Consider the following 22,948-nt stretch of genomic DNA (forward strand, 5'->3'; position numbering starts at 1 on the left):
ATGGTATTCGAGATATCCTGTAATTATTTTGAAGTGATGCTCAAAGAAATGTTTTATTATTCTTTAAAAAATGTAGCTAGGGGTATTTTAACAAAATGTTGTCATTACAAGCAGGGAGTAACTGCATTGTGGTAAATGATGACGTGTAGAGTAACTCCTTATGATACATTACAAGAGCATTTTGCATATAATGCAAGATCACAATATTAGAAGATTTTACAAAATACTGCAAATGTACTTATTATACCCCCCGCAAACGAAGTTGACCAGGGATTTGCAATCATACAGCCTAAAATGTGCCAAATAGTATTCATTGTTTATATTAAGCATATTTTTAATATTTCATGTACTGCTGTACTGTAGAATATACACTTCTGCATTCACATTGATTGCCCTGTAGATAATGTGAAAATATCCAATGTGCTTGCATTAAATATTTCCCATCATCTTATATGCCCCGCGGGGGGTATTAGTCCCATTAGGACAGTTCTAGTTTTAGCTGTAATCATATTTCAGCCCCTTTTGAACTGTGCTTCATGTCCGGTAATTCATGTACATGCTGATAAATCTATACATTATATTGTAAAGATTCAAGTGAGCTTTAATTGCTCTTACCAGTTAAAAGGAAGAACATGCCAAACTTTGAGTGCTCTAATTTTTGTAACTTCAAAGTAAGTGATGATTACTTTATCCATAATCACCATACCAATTTACATTTAATGATTGTTCTTTCTTTCTGAAATAATAGATGGATGACATCTACTGACATGGTCCAATGGACTGCTACAAAGAGGATGCCTTCGAAAAACTGCATGGCCGCATAAGAGATCAGCTATTCAACCAGAATCTGCATGCCAGAAGCAGGGACACAGCATATGCCTTTGCTGAAATGGAAGTCCTGCAACATGTTCTAACTGGGGGATACTTTCCCTCTGGAGATACATGGTAAAATACTACTACACTTAATAATACACATTTATGAATATTTCATCATTTTGAACTTGTGATGAAAAGTTATATGTAGCCCCGACATTGTCATGAGCTTAAAACTGCAGTTTTAATTATAAATTTTATTCTAAATCCCAGCTAACCTATATATATGATAAGACTTGCAACCATCATTATAAGAAAAAGTGACAAAGTTGATTGATTAAATCTTAATACTGTTAGAATTGTGAAGTTTATGCACAGGCACCTGAAGTATGGATTATTACTACACCCCCCCCCCCCCCCCCCCCCCCCCCCCCCCCTTAGGTAGAAGGCCAATCTCTAAAGCTTACAAAAAGCGTGAAACGATTACATGAATCGAAAGAGGGATGAGATAGACTGGGAATTCACACATTTCTGAGAAATTATTGCCACCAAAAAAAAAATTATGAAAAGGAGGGGGGGAGGGGGTTAGTAATAATCCATACTTCAGGTGCCTGTGGTTTATGTAAGCTGTTTTCACATAGCCAGAATACTGCAAGTTCATGACATGCATGTATTTGAGTTCTTTCCTTTTTTTAAAAGGTTGCAGGCATCTGATCTTGTTCAGAATGCCTCCAGCAGTAAATCGGTGAAGCATTTCCTGGGCATGCCTGTAGCAAATGAACCATCCTTTGCCATCAGTAGGGATCTGAGAAAAGCAGTTGGCAGACAGAAGGGTTCCTTGTTATGGGAGTATGTGGATTCTGATTCTGTAGAATCCCTCTCTGTGCTATACCAGAATGAGGTCAACTTCCTTGGGGCAAAAAGGAGCTTATTTAATGCAGTAAAGGCTCATTCAGGGGAGTTAGTGAATTTTGGGAATTTTGTACTTTTCACAGATAATGACAATGTGGTAAGAAAATTTATTTTGAAATTACTCTCATTCCCTGAGTTTTGAAATGTGTAGACTTTGGATTTCATCATGATTCATTTTGTCATTTAAATTTATATAAAGAATCATCTTCTAATTTTCTGTGCAGGCCATTAAACTAAATTGAAAATGAAAAGAAAGTGAAGCTCAATTTTGACTAACAGATTGCTAATGATCTGTTGATTTATATATTATACAATTTATATCCATGGATATTTAGGAAAGTTCAGGACATAAATGTTCAATGCTCTCCTAGAATGTTGTGTTGAAGAAACACTATACCTGTATATTATAAAAGAATATTTTCATAATTTTCATTGGCTGAAAGGACATCATGTAGTATTCATCCATTTTTATACGCCCGTCTTAAGACGGGACGTATTATGGTATGGCGTTCATGTCCGTCCGTCCGTCTGTTAGCTTTTTTGTGTCCGACCCGTAACTTAAATACTACAAGGCCTAGAATCATCAAACTTTGTCTGTAGATACATCTTGGGTAGAAGGTGTGTCGCACATTAAATCCAGGTCACTGTGACTTTTTATTAAGAAGATATGGCCATATATGGCAAAAACTTGTCCGGCTCATAACTTGAAAACTATTAGACCTAGAATCACCAAATTGGTCAACTAATGCATCTTAGGTAGAAGGTGTGTCGCATCCTACTTTAAGGTCACTGTGACATTTAATTAAGGTGATATAAAAAAAAATGTTTTAATGGGTACAATCTATACTGTTGCTTATTCAAAAATGTTGCATTAAAAAAACACATATTTTTTATGATATACTGTGCAGCTTTTTATACGCTCGTCTTAAGACGGGACGTATTATGGTCGCCCGTCTTAAGACGGGACGTATTATGGTATGGCGTTCATGTCCGTCCTTCTGTCCGATTTGACAAAGGCAGATACTGCTATATGTATTTTTTGATATGTTGATTAAATCAACCTTTTTGAGTACTCCCATTTATTGTAAGTTGTTTGCTTAGATAAAGGGCTATCTTGCACTTTAATCATTTCATTGAAAACATTTGGGAAAATGTTCTTATATCCTTTTAAAAATCATTAAGCTTACATTATCAATATTTGAAGCAATGTCACATGAGGCCATAAAGTGGGTAAGATTCTTAAAGGAAGGTTGACATTTGGCTCCATGCATACCTATCTCTTCATGGTGATATGTTCATGTTAACAATATGTGACGGGCGTATCATGTGCCGTGGCGGTGCACTTTATTTGATATTGACAAGAAAGCACGTCCGCGGAATATAATATTGCATGACTCCCGTTTCTATACTGTAATGAGCAAAACATTACATAGTGCAGCGTGACGTCATGTATTTACAATGGCCTACATTTTTGCAGTTACTCCCCTTACACCGGAAGTTGGGGACGCGCTTACGATTGCGGTCCTAAGCTTCACATAAATAATATTAACAAATAGTGTATAGTAAAGCTTACGTTACCAAATTATTTAGTATACCAAGTTTTAACAGGTTGTATTATATCTATGACAAAAACAATGTTTAATTTCTTCGATTTTATGGAGAAAACTTTTTAAAGTGTGCACTTTGTCAAATGGTAGAGTTGGGGAAGGGGGGGGGGGGTATAGGTGTATTTGATGTTTGTTTCTGTCCAAATTATGCAATTAATACCGAGGAGTTCAATAGTAATCTGTTTTAAAAACAACAGACACCTAGAATTAATAGCACAATGAAAGCATGCGATACAATCAGGCACGTAGCATCATAAGGGGGGGGGGGGGGGGGGGTTGACTTCATAACTCTTGACACGTAAATTTAATTTTTAAAAAATCCAAAGCTCGAGAAGGAAGGCGGCAAGGGTTGATTTTTCAATTCCATTCATCGGTTAAATTTTACATTTCCACTACCATTCAAAACAATGCTTTTTTATATATGGGGGGAGGGGGGGGGACAGCCTATCCGACTATATAGATCTATCTCTGCATGTAAAAATAACCAAGTTTGTATGTAATAATAAGAGGAGGCAGACCCATTGTTGCTAGAAGTCTGATGATTGTTTTTGTGCTCATTTGAGTAATTGAAGTGCAAGAAGAGGTGTAAGTTGATGTACACAAAATCTAACTTTCAAAAGATTGAATCACACGCGAAAAAAGTATTTTAACAAAAATATTACAATAGACATACCAATTCGAGATAACTAACATGCTTTATTTATTGGCACCTAGTGTACATTTAGCAACAAGTAGTTTTGTTCAGTACGTGTGAAATGATAAATTGATAATGTACATGTATGCGTTGGCTGCACATGTGTTTTAGGCATATCGTATTGCATGGGTTTTTAGCTCACCTGAACCGAAGGTTCAAGTGAGCTATTCTGATCACATTTTGTCCGGCGTCCGTCTGTCTGTCCGTCTGTCTGTAAACTTTTCACATTTTCGACTTCTTCTCCAGAACCACTGGGCCAATTTCAACCAAACTTAGCCAAAAGCATCCTTGGGTGAAGGGCTTTCAAGTTTGTTCAAATGAAGGGCCATGTCCCTTTCAAAGGGGAGATAATCACAAAAATGCAAAAATAGGGTGGGGCCATTTAAAAATCTTCTTCTCAAGAACCACTGGGCCAGAAGAGCTGAAATTTACCTGAAAGCTTCCTGACATATTGCAGATTCAAGTTTGTTCAAATCATGGGTTCCGGGGGTTGGATGGGGCCACAATAGGGGATCAAAGTTTTACATACAAATATATATGACAAATCTTTAAAAATCTTCTTCTCAAGAACCACTGAGCCAGAAAAGCTGATTTTTACATGAAAACTTTCTGACATAATGCAGATTCATGTTTGTTGAAATCATGGGCTCCGGGGGTTGGATGGGGCCACAATAGGGGATCAAAGTTTTACATACAAATATATAGGAAAAAACTTTAAAAATCTTCTTCTCAAGAACCACTGAGCCAGAAAAGCTGATTTTTACATGAAAACTTTCTGACATAATGCAGATTCAAGTTTGTTGAAATCATGGGCCCCGGGGGTTGGATGGGGCCACAATAGGGGATCAAAGTTTTACCTACAAATATATATGACAAATCTTTAAAAATCTTCTTCTCAAGAACCACTGAGCCAGAAAAGCTGATTTTTACATGAAAACTTTCTGACATAATGCAGATTCAAGTTTGTTCAAATCATGCCCCCGGGGTAGGATGGGGCCACAAGGGGGGATCAAAGTTTTACATACAAATATATAGGGAAAAACTTTAAAAATCTTCTTCTCAAGAACCACTAAGCCAGAAAAGCTGAGATTTACATGAAAGCTTCCTGACATAATGCAGATTCAAGTTTGTTAAAATCATGGACTCCGGGGGTTGGATGGGGCCACAATAGGGGATCAAAGTTTTACATACAAATATATAGGAAAAATTTTCTTCTCAAGAACCACTGAGCCAGAAAAGCTGATTTTTACATGAAAACTTTCTGACATAATGCAGATTCAAGTTTGTTGAAATCATGGGCCCCGGGTGTTGGATGGGGCCACAATAGGGGATCAAAGTTTTACCTACAAATATATATGACAAATCTTTAAAAATCTTCTTCTCAAGAACCACTGAGCCAGAAAAGCTGATTTTTACATGAAAACTTTCTGACATAGTGCAGATTCAAGTTTGTTCAAATCATGGCCCCCGGGGGTAGGATGGGACCACAAGGGGGGATCAAAGTTTTACATACAAATATATAGGGAAAAACTTTAAAAATCTTCTTCTCAAGAACCACTAAGCCAGAAAAGCTGAGATTTACATGAAAGCTTCCTGACATAATGCAGATTCAAGTTTGTTAAAATCATGGGCTCCGGGGGTTGGATGGGGCCACAATAGGGGATCAAAGTTTTACATACAAATATATAGGAAAAATCTTCTTCTCAAGAACCACTGAGCCAGAAAAGCTGATTTTTACATGAAAACTTTCTGACATAGTGCAGATTCAAGTTTGTTCAAATCATGGCCCCCGGGGGTAGGATGGGGCCACAAGGGGGATCAAAGTTTTACATACAAATATATAGTTAAAATCTTTTTCTCAATAACCACTGAGTCAGAAAAGCTGATATTTACAAGAAAACTTTCTGACATAGTGCAGATTCAAGTTTGTTCAAATCATGGCCCCCGGGGGGTAAGATGGGGCCACAAGTGTGTGGGGGGGGGGGGGGGGGGTGTTTCAAAGTTTTACATACAAATATAGGAAAAAGCTTTAAAAATCTTCTTCTCAAGAACCATTGGGCCAAAGAAGTTGACATTTACATGAAAGCTTTTTGACATAGTGTAGATTCAAGTTTGCAAAGGGTAGTTTGGGCCATAATAGGGACTAAGGTTTTACATGCAAATATATATGGAAAGTCTTCAGATATGGGCCAAGGTGACTCAGGTGAGCGATGTGGCCCATGGGCCTCTTGTTTTTGTGTGTTTTGGTAGTCGAAAATATTGATACAAATTAATAATGAAGAATTGCTGATATACTAAGGACATCATGATTCTGATCTAAAGAAATCGAGGACTAGGTAATATTTACATACTTTATTACATCATGACCATGCATTGCTTGCGAGAAAACCATACAAGGGACATATAAAGGTAATTAGTGACTAAAATATTTTGTTCATTTATACTATTTTTAAGTCATTACAATTAATTCTTAGAAAAATTCTTTAACTGGCAATTGATTGCAATCAAAAATCGTACATTTTCTATTTATTCCTTATATGGCACCGTCACCTGAGGACCGCAATTTGCTGCGCGCCCTCTGTAATCAGGGGGAAATAACTAGCATAGCGTTATGAAAAATGTAGCCCATTGTGATGTCATGACAGTCAATCAAGTCTGTTACAAGTATGTAGCTAGATTATTCATTTGAAGTGATCATATAATATAACTATTTATATGGACTTCAGTGAACGGTCAATATGTGGTAATAAATAATAATGAATTTGTTATTATCATGCTTCAGAATGATATTCAGTTTAGTTGATATATTGCAATGATGAAAATAACTGTTGTTGAATGTTATGAACAATAAAACACTTCTGCACATGTATATTACACTCTTCGAGATATTTTAATCTTTGATAATTGTTTTAATAAATTACAGGAAAATGTTGCAATGTTTATCCAGGGATGGCTAATTTCAACTGCCTTGGGAGTGCAAGTACAAGTAGCTCAATACGCCAATTTGAAAAAATTCAAGATTCCAGATTATTTTGGGAAATGAGTTTTGAGAGGGTGCAATTAACTGATCAGAAGGTTCTCATTCAGTCTTCCAGAATTAAAAGTGTGATCTGCTTAGTGCATGATTGTTTGAGTGCGGGATGTAGAATGAAAGAGGGTGAAGTGAGTGTGCGTGTTGAGCAAGAGATGAGAGAGGTGAAGAAGAAGTTTTGGAAACACAAGAATAATTGTGTGTTTTTTCTGAACAGATTAAGTTTTGCCAACAAGAAAGACAAATATTTTGTCTAAATATCTCCTGTTTTTATGCTCCACCATGTATATGACCAGGACAAATATTTATATCATTCATTAAGAGTGGTTTAGATAAAGAAAACATATGCATATTCGTATTGACATTGAACTATTATACATAAAGATTGCATAAAGATGAAGTAGTAATTAGACTTATTGTTGTATCAAAATTATTGTGAAATGGTAACATACATGTATGACCATTTTATGAACATTGTTTGTATGTGTCTTGAATAATTCCTGCAAATTTTTAATATAGGTGTGGGAATTGGGTTTTTTTCTTTCAATTTAATGCAATCCTTTGAAAATAGTAATTTACTTGTGTATATCGTATTGAATTTTAAAAAACAAATCACTCATAAATTCATATAATATCTTCCTCTTCTTTTTAGAATATTGCATAATATTTATATGAATATCGCACGATTTTCACATGAATAACAGACAAAGTCGCATGAAAATCGCATGAATTTTGCAAATACAATTTTCCTCCTTTTCTTCTTACATTTTGATTAACAATTTTTAAATAGTAGTCTAGTCAATGTACAGGATGACCTCAAACTAATGGCTACAAAAGCTGTTATTGCTTTAAGGTGTATTAGAATATAGTCTCAACAACATATATAAAAATATACAAAAGATTTTATATCAATTGTCCATATCCAATCCTGTAATTTGAGTTTTATATAATCTGATACCAATTGATTTGATATAATTATTTTTAAAAAAATCCAGATTTCCACAATTTTTCAATGTAAACCCAATATTTGCCCCCAAAATTCAATTTTCCTGAAGTTATAATTTTGTATTGTTTTAATATGTTACTTGTACAAATAAATACCTTTGTTTTTATTGGTAATTAGCTTTGTAGCAATTAGTTTGAGGTTTGGCTTAAATTTTGACAGATTGACGAGACTATAGGCCCATAATACTAACTTAAACTAAAGGATTTATAGATATAGTTTATTCACCAATCAAGGGCCCTCGGGGGGCATGTACATGTTCACAGGCAATTAATTATAACAATGAAAATAAATAACAATCATTTAGAAGTACTGCCGTTAATACTGACAGAGTTCACACTTCTGCACTGCACATATCTATAATTATATGAAATACTGATTACAGACAAGATTTAAATTAACAACATGATAAATAAAATAACCCAACTGCTTCACACATCAGTTTCTGGGATAGCAGATAATGATAGTGTTGTGTGAATACATATAAAATTGCAATTGTAATCAAATCGGTATAATTATATTTCAGTAAGAACAGTATGCAAGTATAAAACACATGTACATGTCGGATCAATTGTACGAAGTGTTAAAGAAGGCGTGAATTGTTTACTTGATTACAGGGGGCACCAAGGGACAGTGCCTGTTAACAGTCTGGTAGTAAATCTATTGCACCAGACTGTTGGTCTTGTCCAGTGGCTAATTTACTTAAAACACCTTATTAAAATGTTATGAAATTGATTATTGCCAATGAAGTTCTCATAAAGATTAGCTCTACCATGCCACTTGGATTTTACACTATTTGCATATTTAGTTTTATTGTTATGATCAACTATGAATTTGTAAAAATAAAAGTTGTACACAAAATTAACATGACCAAATTTCCTTTACAGGAAAATACGATATGTGTACCAAATTGATCCATCAACTCCTGCAAGGAAATTTGTTGGTTTTTGTGAAGTAAAAGAGTTTATATTTTCTCAAGATTAATGGATGTTTTGAGAAGACTAAAACATCTATTGATTATACATATGTAGTAAACAGTTGTTACTATTGCACACTGGTCAGCATGGACAGGGTTAAAGGGACTGGTTCATGATTGTTGAATAAAATATTTTTCATTTTTGATGTTAACCATTAAAAATATAACTCATTTAATGTTGACAGCCAAAATTTTGACCTTCTGAATGCAAGAATAAAAGAAAAATTTTAGCCTTAGATATGTGTTATGTAAACAAAGACTTGAATCTTTTAATGAATACAAACAAACCAATGAAATATTAATTTTGTAATACATGTATAAAGCATCTTAATTTTGCATAGTCACAAATTATAACTTTTAGCTGACACATTTTACCCAAAGAATGCTTGAAATGTGAAAGATATAATAAACTTAGATCAATATCCATTTCTTTTGAAAATTTCATAAACAACAACATACCACCATCTTTGTTTACAAAAGAAATAATAAACTATAAAATGAGCTTATTTGATAAATGTATAACCTTAATTTCTACGAATTTATAACGTGTCGTGTGATTGGTCCGCGAATAATCCCGAGACCCTTCGGATGATCCCGAGACTAAGCAATGTCTTTGCGAACCAATCACACGGCGCGTACAACAAATTCGTACTCTGTGACCTCCTTTTTGGCTGCCAGTGGAAGAGATGAAGCCCTGTCCGATCAATGCATGCAAGATTGTGTCAAATGAAAGAGATGAGATGGGTTTTGAGTTGAAGAGACTTGTAGTATGACATCTCCCCGACCTGCCGCTCGCCAAAATCCCTTAGGTAACGCTGTAATTACTTGGAAAATGTGCCCCGAAACGGGGACCCTTTGTTTGTTTACAAAGTTTTGTTTCTTACCTTGTGTATTTTATTATACCGGAAGAAGGCCAATCTCTAAAGCTTACAAAAAGCGTGAAACGATTACATGAATCGAAAGAGGGATGAGATAGACTGGGAATTCACACATTTCTGAGAAATTATTGCCACCAAAAAAAAAATTATGAAAGGGGGGGGTAGTAATAATCCATACTTCAGGTGCCTGTGTCCCTACGAGTGTTTTACGTTGTAGTGTATGTGTAAAGCAAATCGTTTTCTGTCTGTAATACGTACTGATACTGTGACGCATGTCGATTGGTCGTTTGTTTACGAAAACTGAACAAATTCGAGCTAGATTTGTTGTCAATATTTAGCGCATGCGCAATAGCCTAGTCCTAAAGTTGCGAATACAATCGAAATTACTCGGCTATTTCCGTAACCCGCTACACCGGTTACGGAAAAGGACGAGCACGTGATCCGATTGTTGCGAATAGTGAGATTCCAGGGCTGCGATCAAGATTGTAGGGGCTACGTGCTAGATATCTAGCGATCTTGAACGGTTCGCTCAATGTAGCAGCTAGGTAAAATGGCGGAAAATAAACACTTTCTTGTTATATCGAGGAAGTTGAATAATATATTTTGTTAATATCAGATCTGTTATTTTTTTTCGAACCCGAACATCCGGAAATGGCGAGATAACCGTAAAAATATGGAATTAAGCCTTCAAAATATATATCCGGCTTTGAGAGACGTGCAGTGCGACGACCTAACGTCGAACGATGGCAATATTCATTGGAGTTTGAGATTAAGATTGTGTTTAAGCCTAAACAATATGCATTTTTGAATTGTCAGTATATATTAGGTCTATATCCGATTTTTACGGTCCAGCGGATAGAGAAGTTCTATATATCGTCTGCTTTCTTTGGTGAAAAATTTAAAAAGTTGTTGCAGATAATTTTTTTTCTTTCTTGTTTTAATGTCGTTCTTGACAGATCTAACGTTATATGCACTTCACTTCCAATATTCAACATTTCTCGAAAGAGAATACCCCAACATCAAGTAGAAATATTAGGCCTACATATCAATCATTTCCAACCATCGATTTGACACAATCAATAATCACCCCCCCCCCCCCCCCCCCAATACAATCATTTGTCAGTGCAAGAGATGTACGTAACTTGCAATAATAATAAACAACCCCAAATACATACAAGCAGGCATGTACTATTTCTCCAAGTATTTTCTAATACATGATATAACAAATTTTAGTGTTCAGTTTGTATCTCTAGAGACACCATCAGTTTTCTGGTCAAGCATTAGTGACAAATTCTCTTACAGTTGCCCACTGAAAATGTAAAAAAAAAAAAAAAAAATGCTACTTTTAAAATTCTTTTTCTGTTGCTAATAATTATCACAAAATGTGATCTTTTTTATACATAGAAATATGTCCAAAAACGTTTTTAAAATGTCTTGTTTTGTTAAAAATCAGTAGTTGCAGGGGTCTTTGCCCTGGACCCAGCGTCTTTGATGGCCCTAGTTTTTTCACTACCCCTTTTTTAATTCGGACATCCTAGGCGTACATCCTGTCTTACGCACAGATCAAGTTTTGTTTTTTTATCTGGGGAGGGGGATGTTATAACCTACGTGTACATGTATACTAGGGGTCCACAATTTGGTATTTAATTCAGAAATACATTTTTTTTTTTAAACCACAAGAACACAAATAGTGTACATTCTAAAAAAAAAATTGGGGGGGGGGGGTGTCCAGTCATGTGTTTGCATTTTTCTCAATCATACCTTTTTCTATTGCAAAATTTATTTCTCAAACATCTTTGCCTGGTAGTTATTTACATGCAAGAAAAGCAAGAGACCCATGGGCCGCATCGCTTACACAAGTCACCTTTGGCCGTGCCGTTATTCAGCTGTTGTGATGAAAATTTTTAACCTCAAAGGATCACAACATACTGAAAATGAATTCACACAACACAGATACTTAGTATGCCTCAACACCAATATGGCTAACATGAGCTTGCTGTTCTGGATAAGACCAAAGTCACATGGTCATAGATTATGATATGAAATGAAAGACCTTGCCATAAGAAATATCTACAAAATATGAAAGCCTAAATAGATCAGGAGATATATGAATAGGTCAGATTTTAATTTAAAGTAGGTCAAATTTCAAGGTCATACACCAAGGTATAAAAAGGTCTTACCATAAAGAATCTTAAAATATACAAAATATGAAAGCCCTCGCTAAAAAGTTACGTATATATGTGTATGTATATATATATATATATATATTATATATATATATATATATATATATATATATGTTATGTCTGCACTATGTCAGGAAGATTTCATGTAAATTTCCACTTTTCTGGTGCTATAGTTCTTAAAAAAAGATTGTTAGATGACCCCACCCTAATTTTGCCTTCTTATGGTTATCTCTGAGACTCCTTAGAAGCCCCATGCCCCATGCCCCTTTATTTGAACAAACTTAAATACCCTTCACACAAGGATGATTTAATGTACCAAGTTTGATTGAAATTGGCCCAGTGGTTTTGGAGAAGCTGATGGACAGACGGCAGGCAAAAGATGATCAGAATTTTAAAAGCTCGGCTGAGCTCAAAACAAAACAAAACCAGCTGTCATATTAATTTTATTTTATTTTTTTAATTCTTTATATCATAATCAAGTTTTATTCTAATCTAATGCAATAGATACTGCTTATGCAACATGCATAATTTTTAATACATGTGAGATTGGGTAACAAGCATTTTTCTGAACCATTATATATAAAATATAACTTAATTTGAATCAAAATATCATTTACAGATATCTCATTCATCCTTCATCCCCAATGGAAGTTGATCATTCAAGAATCTGGAATTAAAGAGAAATACAAATAAGAGGGATACCACATCAAAGCATAGCAATACAATAATAAACTATTTCTACCATTCTAAAAATGAGGATCAGAATGGCCTTCATTGGGGGTGTTCTGGGGAAGATTAATGCATACATGGGCATATAAGCATGACTGATAAGAATTGATTGTGCATGTATTCACACTCTGGTCCAAACTCAACATAACTACACTGTATAATCTACAAATATTCACATTTAAATAAGCCTTACAGAAATTTTGAGAGGGAAAATATAGTTTGAAATTTAAATTGTAAGTCATATTCAACAATGGAAAATTTTCACTTCAAGTCATGAAAATAAAATTAGAATTTTGTCCCATTGGAATAATTAATTGCCTGTAGATGTACTACAAAGAAATAAAAAAAAACAACAACATAATTTCCTATTTCTAAAGTTTCTAATATAAGTAATTTATTTATCTATAGTGACATACAATGTATATATATATATACATTCTCATTTTATGTAAATGGGCAGTATAAAAATAAATCAAACACCTGTCCCATTGAACCTATATACCAATTTAAACACAAACTTGATAAAATACATAAATCAGCATCTAGTATACAAAGCTTTTCCAATAATTTACCATGTACAGTACCCAAAGATATGTAACCTTAACAAAATTTATAAACAAAATGAAGTATCCTTAGTAATAATAAATCTATGATAGCACTGAAAGCATGTCACATTCACAAACTTCACATTTCAATTTACATTGTACATAATTCAGAGTAAAATACTCAAAATAATTCATTATCAAGTGTAATGCTTGTCATTCCTGTTGCAAACAAAAATTGTATATAAGTTGTCCAAAAAAAAAATAAACATCATTTGATAAGATGCCTGTAGGTTACATATCTCATCTTTATATTGACTCTTTAATTCTGGTATGATGTTAAATGTCCCATCATTGTATCACTTCCATCATAACTCAATCTTCAGAACCATGATTTCAACCTTCACCAGTGCCAAATCCAACTGCCTTAGGACTTTTAAAAGAGTGTGTGTTTGAGAATGCAGCCCAAAGTCAGTTGTAACAAACTCACAGTGGTTCTGAATTGACTAAAAAATGTGTGAAAAGTTGACAGTTAAAAAATGTTAGGACAATTTTTATCAGAAAAGCTCATCTTGGCTAAAAGAAAAATTATAAATGCATGAATTAACAAGAGGCCCACAGGCCTTATCGGTCACCTGAGTATTGGTTAAAAGTATCACTACTCCCATTAAGATCATATTATTTAAATGTTTTACACATATATACCGTATATACTATACAATACTAAGTTTTGGTCCCACCCTGGTCTCAGAACCTCTACCCCATGGATCATGAAATATACAATTTTGGTAAAGGCCTTCCTGCTGTACATCACTATGTATTTAGTTTTTCTTGTACACATGTACGGTTGTAGAAAAGACTTTTGAAAATTGGTCAATTTTTGCCAGTATTTGCCCTGCCCCTAAGGCCCCAGGGATGCAGGAGTACTGAAATTTACAATTTATGTCCCCCTTGTCCTAAGAATGCTTCATACCAAATTTGAAAAGAATTGGAATAGTAGTTATTGTCAACGCACGTTGCACGACATACGTTGCCGGACAACAACCATTTGCAATAGGTCACCTGAGTTTACTCAGGTGACCTAAAGATCCAGATGTGTTTGTGAAACGCTGATGCCCCGGATTACAACAAAGTGGAATCAGGTCAAAGGTCAATGTTAAAGTCACAAGGTCAAAGGTTTTGTTGTCAGTGGAAAGTTGTTGCCAAAAGAAATATACACGTACATACCAAATTTAAAGCTCCACCTCTGATGGTGTAAAATATATGACCAAGGTTGAAGTTTTTTGCGACAGACAGACCAAAAAGAATATGACCCCTAATCTTTGAAACTGGGGTCATAAAAGAGTGGGGAAAGTGGCAGAAGCAGGCTTTTGGGCTGTGAAACTCACCTGATTCAGCTGGAAAATAGTTGATTTTTGTGACAGTTTGTCCTGTGACAAAGGTCTTGGATGAGAACACTTGCATAAAAGTTTCAGGATCAACATGATGGGGGGGGGGGGGGGGGGGGGGTGTTGTATCATACAGTTATTGACTGTTAATAACGAAATCATTTGAAGCTGGGAGTTTTCAGGTCGTATGGGGCTTTAATGAATATTTGAAGGTATGTTTAGACACAAATATAGTAGGAAAATATGTTAAGAATTTTTTTATATTAAATTTATGAGACAGTAACTCAAGAATACAACGATATAAGGCCTCAACCGTGCGCAGCTTTTTGTGCGCCGTAAATCGAAGGTTTTTATAAGGGGTAGCTCTCTGTTATGTCAAAATATTTTTTCAGAGAGCTGCAGCTAGGGCTATGCAAACTGCTAAAAAGTAACAAATTTCAAAAAAAAAAATTCTCTGGAACCACCTATGTGTAAGAACAAGAGGCCCAGGGGCCTTATAGGTCACCTGAGTGTCATGTAACAACCTTCCAATGTTTGAATTTGGTTTGTGTTTAAATATAAGAATTTTGCTTTTGGATGGAAGAAACATTGAATAGCTATGTGGTCAGCCCCGCCTTTGCACCAGAACCCCTGACCCAGGGGCCATAAATTTCAGTTTTGAAAGAAGCATCCTTGATCATCATTATCATACTATTAGTTTGTCTACTTAATACCCAGCAGCAGAGGAAAAGATTTTCAAAGAAATAAAATGCATTTTCACTATATGATCAATAGGGACCCACCCTAATACCAGAACCCCTGACCCAGGGGCCATGAATTTCACAATTTTGAAAGAGGCATCCTTGCTCATCATAACCATGCTATTGGTTTGTCTACTTAATACCCAAGGACAGAGAAGAAGATTTTCAAAGAAATAATACATTTTCACTATATGACTTATAGAGCCCCACCCTAGCACCAGAACCCCTGATCCAGGGGCCATGAATTTCACAATTTTTAACAAGAGGTACTGTGATCAATGCTCACTAAGAATACCCCCCGCTTACCCCAATCTCCCAAAGGGTGTTGGTAATAGGTATAAACTACCTCTTTTCTGAGTGTTGCTACTTCGATGTCCAGTGCACTTGACCTTTGACCTTTTGACCCCAAAATCGATAGGGAACATCTTCATCCCATGGGTAGTCCATATGTTTGATATGGTGACTGTAGGTGGAAAGGATAACGCTTTAGAGCCCGGAAACCAATATTGCTACTTCAATGTCCAGTGCATTTGACCTTTTGACCCCAAAATCGATAGGGAACATCTTCATCCTATGGGTAGTCCATATGTATGATATGGTGACTGTAGGTGGAAAGGATAACACTTTAGAGCCCGGAAACCACATTGCTACTTCGATGTCCAGTGTGCTTGACCTTTGACCTTTTGACCCCAAAATAGATAGGGAACATCTTCATCCCATGGGTAGGGCCAAAATTAAAAATAGCTTTGTTTCCCGCACCCGACCGACCGTGTGAAAACATTGCGACCAAATTTTTTTTTTCGGTCATTGGACGTTCTTTTTTTTTTTTTAAACCCGGAATCGTTCCGTATATTATTTTGAGCCTTGGAGTTATTTCCCTTGTACAGAATTTAGCCTGGTTCCCGAGGCCTTCCGATGTGCAAGCACATCGGAAGGCCTCGGGAACCAGGCTAGTACAGAATTCTGTGGATAACCGGAACTACTCGGCCATTTCCAACACACAAAGTATGGACAAAAGCGGAGTTGCTCCGAAAGAGAAATTTTTACGACCAGACAGTCATAATTTGAAAACATGGCGAAGTTCGCCGTGTTTTCTGTCACAATTTTTAGGGACGACCGTGAGATCGTAACCAAAACTATTCGAAAGATAGATCTGAGCAATACATCGGAAAACGTCCTTTCATCATTTAAATGTTTATACGAAATCCGTTTAACATTATAAATTTATACGCAATCTTTATAGCACTGTAACGTTAACAAATATTTACTACCATAACTAAAAGTTTCTTATCGTATATGCTTACAAACCCTTACAACATCTAAACTTACAACATCTAAATTTACAAACATTAATAATTATTATATTAAACTTAATTTTACAGCATTCTAATGAACTTTTGGCATTCAATAAAGTGTGGCCGAGTGGTTAGAGCGTTGGGCTCAAGATCACACGCCCTACCATCTATATGTGCGCGGTTTCGAATCCTGTTTACGCCAAAAAAAAATTCTTTCTTTCTTTCTTTCTTTCAATATAAGAAGAAGATTTTCAAAGAATTTCTACATTTTCACTATATGACCAATAGAGCCCCACCCTAACACAAGAACCCCTGCCCCAGGGGCCATGAATTTCACAATTTTGGTAGAGGGCTCAACGCTCATTATAATTATGCCCACAGTTTGGCTTCTTGATGTCCAGGAGTAAAGAAGAAGATTTTTTTTAAATTACACTCATTTTGATGGTTTTTGCCCCACCCCTCAGGCCCCAGGGGGGCAGGGACCACGAATTTCACAATTTTTGTTCCCCTCTACCCACAGATGCTATATGCCAAAATTGGTTGAAATTGGTTCAGGGGTTTCAGAGAAGAAGCTGAAAATGTTCAAATGTTAACGCACGACGACGGACAAAAACAGATAGCAATAGGTCACCTGAATGAATTCAGGTGACCTAAAAACTAAATGCATTGTGATGTAGAACAGGAAGGCCTCTACCAAAACTGTTACATGTAATTTTATGATTCTCTAGATTTTGTAACCCTTGGGACTAGTGATACTTTTGACTAATATACTCAGGTGACTGATAAGGCCTGTGGGGCTCTTGTTTAATTAAGAAATCTTATATACACATACATGTACATTTAATCATGTAATCTAAAGGTCTGTTTTAAGAAAATAAATATAATTATATGAAATCTTAAATGGTTTTTGTTTAAAAGTCAAATACTGTAAAATATATACATGTATACCTAATCAGATATGTGCGATTTGTAATATGTAAATAAACATTTGCAGGTCAAGTTCTCGATGGATTCACCTTGTATGGTCTTATCATCTCAATGTGACTGTAAAGCTGGAAATGGTCATTGCAGCCATTGTGTTGGACTGTTATACCTATTGTGTCATTTCCAAAAGCTTGGTCTGAAAGGTAGTGTAGAAATGGAACTTAATATATATTTTATTTCACTTCTAGAAAATTGTATAGTTGTAATTTGTACTGATATTATGTCACAAGAAAACTAAAAACATGTGAATCAGCTTTGCTCATTCAATACACCTAAATATCACAATCACTTTATCTCTTCTGTGGAAATTTTTAGGAGTACCATGTTTATCAACATATTTAAGTTGTAGATTATTATTTTAGAGTATAAAGTGTTCCCCCCAGGCCCTAGGTTTTACACTACCAAAAAAATCATTTTACATACCATATATTAAATATATGATAAAATTTTACAGCTGTTCCACCCAAGACATCCCTGCCTCAGCACTGGAACATTCCACAGAGGACTGAAAACAAGTTGACAACATTGAAGTATATAAAGTGAAGCCGAAGACAAGTCAACCTAAGAGGAAAAGAAAAATAACTGAAGGCATTCTTCCCAATGTGTATTGCCCTGTAAAAAAAAACCAATCCCGAGCAATGAATTGAAAGACACTTTAATCAAGCAACTTACAGCAATCGGTAGTGATGCCCAAATTTTAAAAGTTTTTGGCACTGATGAAGAAAATTGTGAAACTGTTCCCTCTCAATTTGGTCCAGTGCCTGTTGGATCTCCCCTTTCCTACCAGCAGAAGATTTCTAAGTCAGATGGTGACCTTATTATCAACAACCCTGATCAACAGACTTTTCCTGATTGTGAATTACCCAACCTTATTTCAGAATATAGTACTGTTCTGAACTATGCAGATTTTCATGTATCTATGGGACTACATATTAATCATGATTTTGTTATAGAATTAGAAAAGCAAACAAATGAACAAAGTTATAACAAGACATGGCATGATGTCAGTAGAAATCGCATAACGTCTTCCATATTCAAAGATATTTGTAGTAGAAAATCTGACTTTGAAAGCCTTGCTACAAGAATACTACAGACCAAAAACATTCAAACTGCTGCCATGAAATATGGACTTGAACATGAACCTGAAGCTGCAAAGTTGTACTCCGAAATCACAATGAATAATGTGTACAAGTGCGGTTTTGTACTTAATCCAACTGTACCTCATCTTGGGACGTCTCCTGACCGTAAAGTCCATGACCCTACAAGCATACCTCAGTTTGGCCTTCTTGAAATTAAGTGTCCCGACAAGGATTCATTTGTAGATTGTAAATATCTAGTGAAGAACAAAACTAATGGAACATACAAACTGAAATCAAGTCACAGTTACTTTACCAAGTAATGGGCCAATGGCACTGACGGACTTAACATGGTGCGATTTCTTTGTCAATTGCCGTCAGGACTATCACAAGGAGAGAATTCATTTTGACAGTGATAAATGGGCTGACATGAAAATTTCTCTTGATAAATTTTATTTCGAATTTCTACTACCAGCAATTTGTAAAAATTGTCAAAATTAAAATAACTTCAAAATTGAAGGTATTGTCATTTAATTTTTCATTCTACCATATTGAAAGTTTCAAAGAAAAAATGCTCTCGGAGTTTTAGAACTTTTATTACACAATGCTGTTTTAGATGTACAGTACTGTATTAGTTGTACATGAATGTTACATTAATAGCTTAAAGGTATGACACATTTTATTGGCATATGATTGTCACAGGAATACATATGTAGTATATTTCTCTACAACTCCCTTCTTCTTGTGTATAAAAATGGAACAAGTATTCCAAGAATAACTGATCTGTTTCAATAGAATGTAACTTTGCACAATTTGATACCAACAAATTAATACAAAATAATTCTGAAAGTAAAACATGTTTTGTTGTAAATACTAAAAATTCTTGCACTGAAAAATTTTATGCAATTGCGAAGTTGTAGTTTAAAACAATGGACCTCGAAAATTTCTTAAAATTGTACAAACAGTCCAAATCTGATTTATTGAAGAAACCAAGTTCAATGGAATAACTCCATCAAATATATGGTATTCTTTAATTCTACGAATTGCTCTTTCTACATGTATCCGTAATCGGGCAATTTCATGAGTTTTGCCCACCTCCTCTTGCGAAAACTTCCCTTTATGACCGAGAAATGGAGGAATTACTACAGTTGCATGTTTAGTGTCTAACAAGTCTTGAATAAGAAACCCTTTGTCCACCATGACCTGATCATTTTCTTCAATCAGATCAATGATCCCTGACCTTGCAGTGATATCCTTATCAGATATACAACCTGTGTACAGAGAACTTACAAATGAAACACTACCGAATAGTGTAATACCTATAAGACTTTTAAACGTTGTATGACTCTTATAATTCGAATATGTTTCTGAATTTAAGACCTTTGAGCTTGGTGTTTGTACTTTAATTTCAGTACAATCTAAGATCACTCTTGTATTTGGGTATGTACATTTAAAGCAGGCAGGCATATTTTGATCTACAATTCTGCGGGAGGGCCAAATACATAAACTTCCAAACATTGCATACAAATAATTGGCCCATGTAATAAGTATTCTACTGACAGATGCTTGGGAAATATTGAACCTAACAGCAAGATCTTGTTCGGGAAATCCTTGTCGAACTCTACACATAAACATAAAAAACTGATCTATTAGGCTTAATGACATGCAATCATCTTTGAACGGAGTTGTTTTAATTTTGTCTATGTTGGAAGAATGTCTTTGCATCTGTGTCCAACGTACCATAGTTGTTGCTGTAGGTTGCAATGCAGTGAAAATACTGACAAATGTTTTATAGTCTGTAAACCCTGTGTAAAAGTTTATCAATTCTGCATCTAAAGAAAATCTTTGCACACCGAATTTTTCAGCCTTCAGTCCTTCTACTTGACATTGTAAAACATCAATTTCTTTCTGGGCAGCTTCCAATTTACTGTTGGGTGAAGATGGTTCCACAGTATAGTCATGGTCTTTAGATATCATAGGTACCAGAGGCTGCGATTCACCTTGAAGAATTGAAGGACTGACACCAGAATCGTTGATATCCATTGGTTCTTCAGAGCAAGTGGCACGCCTGTCAATAAAATTCATAGGCATTGAAAAATACATAAACAAAGCAGCAATATCTTCGTATTACAATTTACATAAAAATTCAGTAAGAGTCAAGTGGTGTTAATTGTAATGGGGATTGTCACAGACATCTCCCAAGCACCCCACCATTTAAATATGGTTTATGACTTGTGTTCATGAGATTTAAAAACAAGAGGCCCATAAGCCTTATCGGTCACCTGAGTACTAGTGAAAAGTATCACAACTCCCAAGGTCTATGAAATCTAGAAAAAATATCTTGTTCTGAATATCTAAGCAGAATTTTAATGTTCAGCAACAGTTTAAAACAAGATGTGTTCTTAAAACTTCACTGCCCTCAAAAGTGCATACACTGATGAAAGGCTTTAGTTTACTCAGGTGACCTAAAAATCATAAATACACCAACAATGTATCGCATCATTAGGGAATTTACAATGAGTCCCAAACACATACTATAGGTATATTCAGTAGAAAACTCCATACTTTCTTGATCTTGTACACTGTAATATTAATAAAACCTTAGCCTAGGAGTCAATTTAGTAGATGATTCAATGTTCATTATAATCATGCAGGCATTTTGCTTCCTTGATGAGAAGTCGAGACGTTTTTAAAAATGTGATGCATTCTCAATATATGACCAAACTGACTCCACCCTAGGGCCAGGACCTTAAACTTACGTGGTCATTAATTTAACAATTTTGATAAAGGGTTCACTACATATTGCTCATATTAAATAATGCAAGATTTTAAAAAGATTGTATTAATTTTTATGGTTTTGGTCCCAGAGAGACAGGGACTATGACAGTCATAATTTTGTTCCCCTTTGCCCATAGAAGCTATCTACCAAAATTGGTTAGAATTGGTTCAGCCATTCAACATGTTAAATTCCATCATTTCATTTTAATAGCATTAGCGAAATAGGTTTAATTAATATTTCTGGAAAACTGGTGGACTGGTAAATTTAAGAAATAGTAATTACGAAGTTAGTGTACGAAAAATACAATGCGCGTTCATGCATTTTCGTTCTACACATCTATAGATGATATACTATCATCCTAAAAATGTTTAATATATTGATCCCTTGAGTAGTTTCTGAGGACACTCTCAGCCAGAAAGTACATGTATCAGAGAATAATAATAATAAGAAAATAACCGAGTAAAAACAAAATGTTCCCTAACTTTGTTTGGGGAGCATAATTTTTAAAAAAAAATATTTGTTAATATTAACAAGTGTCCTTTATTTCATTAGGTTGATTGAAAAGTTTAAAATCAAGGCAGCAGGTATTAACTTTTAAAGAGGCTAAATGATTAAATTCTATTACTATCATAGTATGATACAATGAAAGTGCCCCGAAATTGTCTTGCCGAGACGAAAAGAGCCCTTTTGAACATATGATTTGTGTGCCCTCTCTAGATCCTAGATTTTTTCCCTATTACAATCAAATATCGTTATTTTCCTCAAACTTCGAAGGCCCTGGCCCCTGAATTCAAGGGGTAAAAAAAACCCTGAATAATCAAATACTGATACAACTCTACATATATCTCTCATGATTTGCGATTGCATACAATATTGTCATCTAACTTGTTTGTTTTATATTGTGTGAGAGAAAACACTTCAAAACACATATATAAGTACACTTGACTTGGATATCAAGAATATATCACCAAGTGCTATCATCACGTTTTCAATTCAGTTATAAATCCTCATATTTTAGATTTCACAGTCACATCACGCAGCATATAGATATATACACAAACTTGTATATCAGAAATACTGGATAAAGGGGGTAAACATGATAAATAATACTTAATTATTTCAATTCAATTCAATTCTTTATTGGCACTAAAGCACATTATATAAGAATGTGTTGTTAGCCATACATAGATACACATATATATTGATACATTACAAAATATCAAACTGTTGAAAACTTATTTCTAACATTAAAACAGTCTCTGATGTATAGACAGGTTTGTTTTGTAGATACAAGGTTATGTGGATTTAGTAAACA

At 35.0% G+C, this 22,948-nt stretch overlaps 1 protein-coding gene and 1 long non-coding RNA gene across 2 annotated transcripts in view; one reads left to right on the forward strand and one right to left on the reverse strand.

The window, feature by feature from the left end:
- The first annotated feature begins 748 nt into the window (after positions 1-748).
- On the forward strand, positions 749-19,373 carry LOC125673299 (uncharacterized). Its single transcript, XR_008801820.1, has 5 exons — positions 749-945; positions 1,513-1,822; positions 6,950-9,845; positions 17,789-17,921; positions 18,233-19,373. It is a non-coding gene; the product is annotated as an uncharacterized LOC125673299 (long non-coding RNA).
- Positions 19,374-19,434: 61 nt separating this feature from the next.
- LOC125673297 (uncharacterized) overlaps positions 19,435-22,948 on the reverse strand; it is an 11,961-nt gene continuing 8,447 nt past the window's right edge. The window contains exon 2 of the mRNA XM_048909826.2: positions 19,435-20,922. Within this exon, the coding sequence (XP_048765783.2) occupies positions 19,776-20,922 (1,147 nt within the window). The 3' untranslated portion in view covers positions 19,435-19,775. The remainder of the gene's footprint in view (positions 20,923-22,948) is intronic.

Source organism: Ostrea edulis, chromosome 3, assembly GCF_947568905.1.
Source record: "Ostrea edulis chromosome 3, xbOstEdul1.1, whole genome shotgun sequence".
NCBI classification, from domain to species: Eukaryota; Metazoa; Mollusca; class Bivalvia; order Ostreida; family Ostreidae; genus Ostrea; species Ostrea edulis.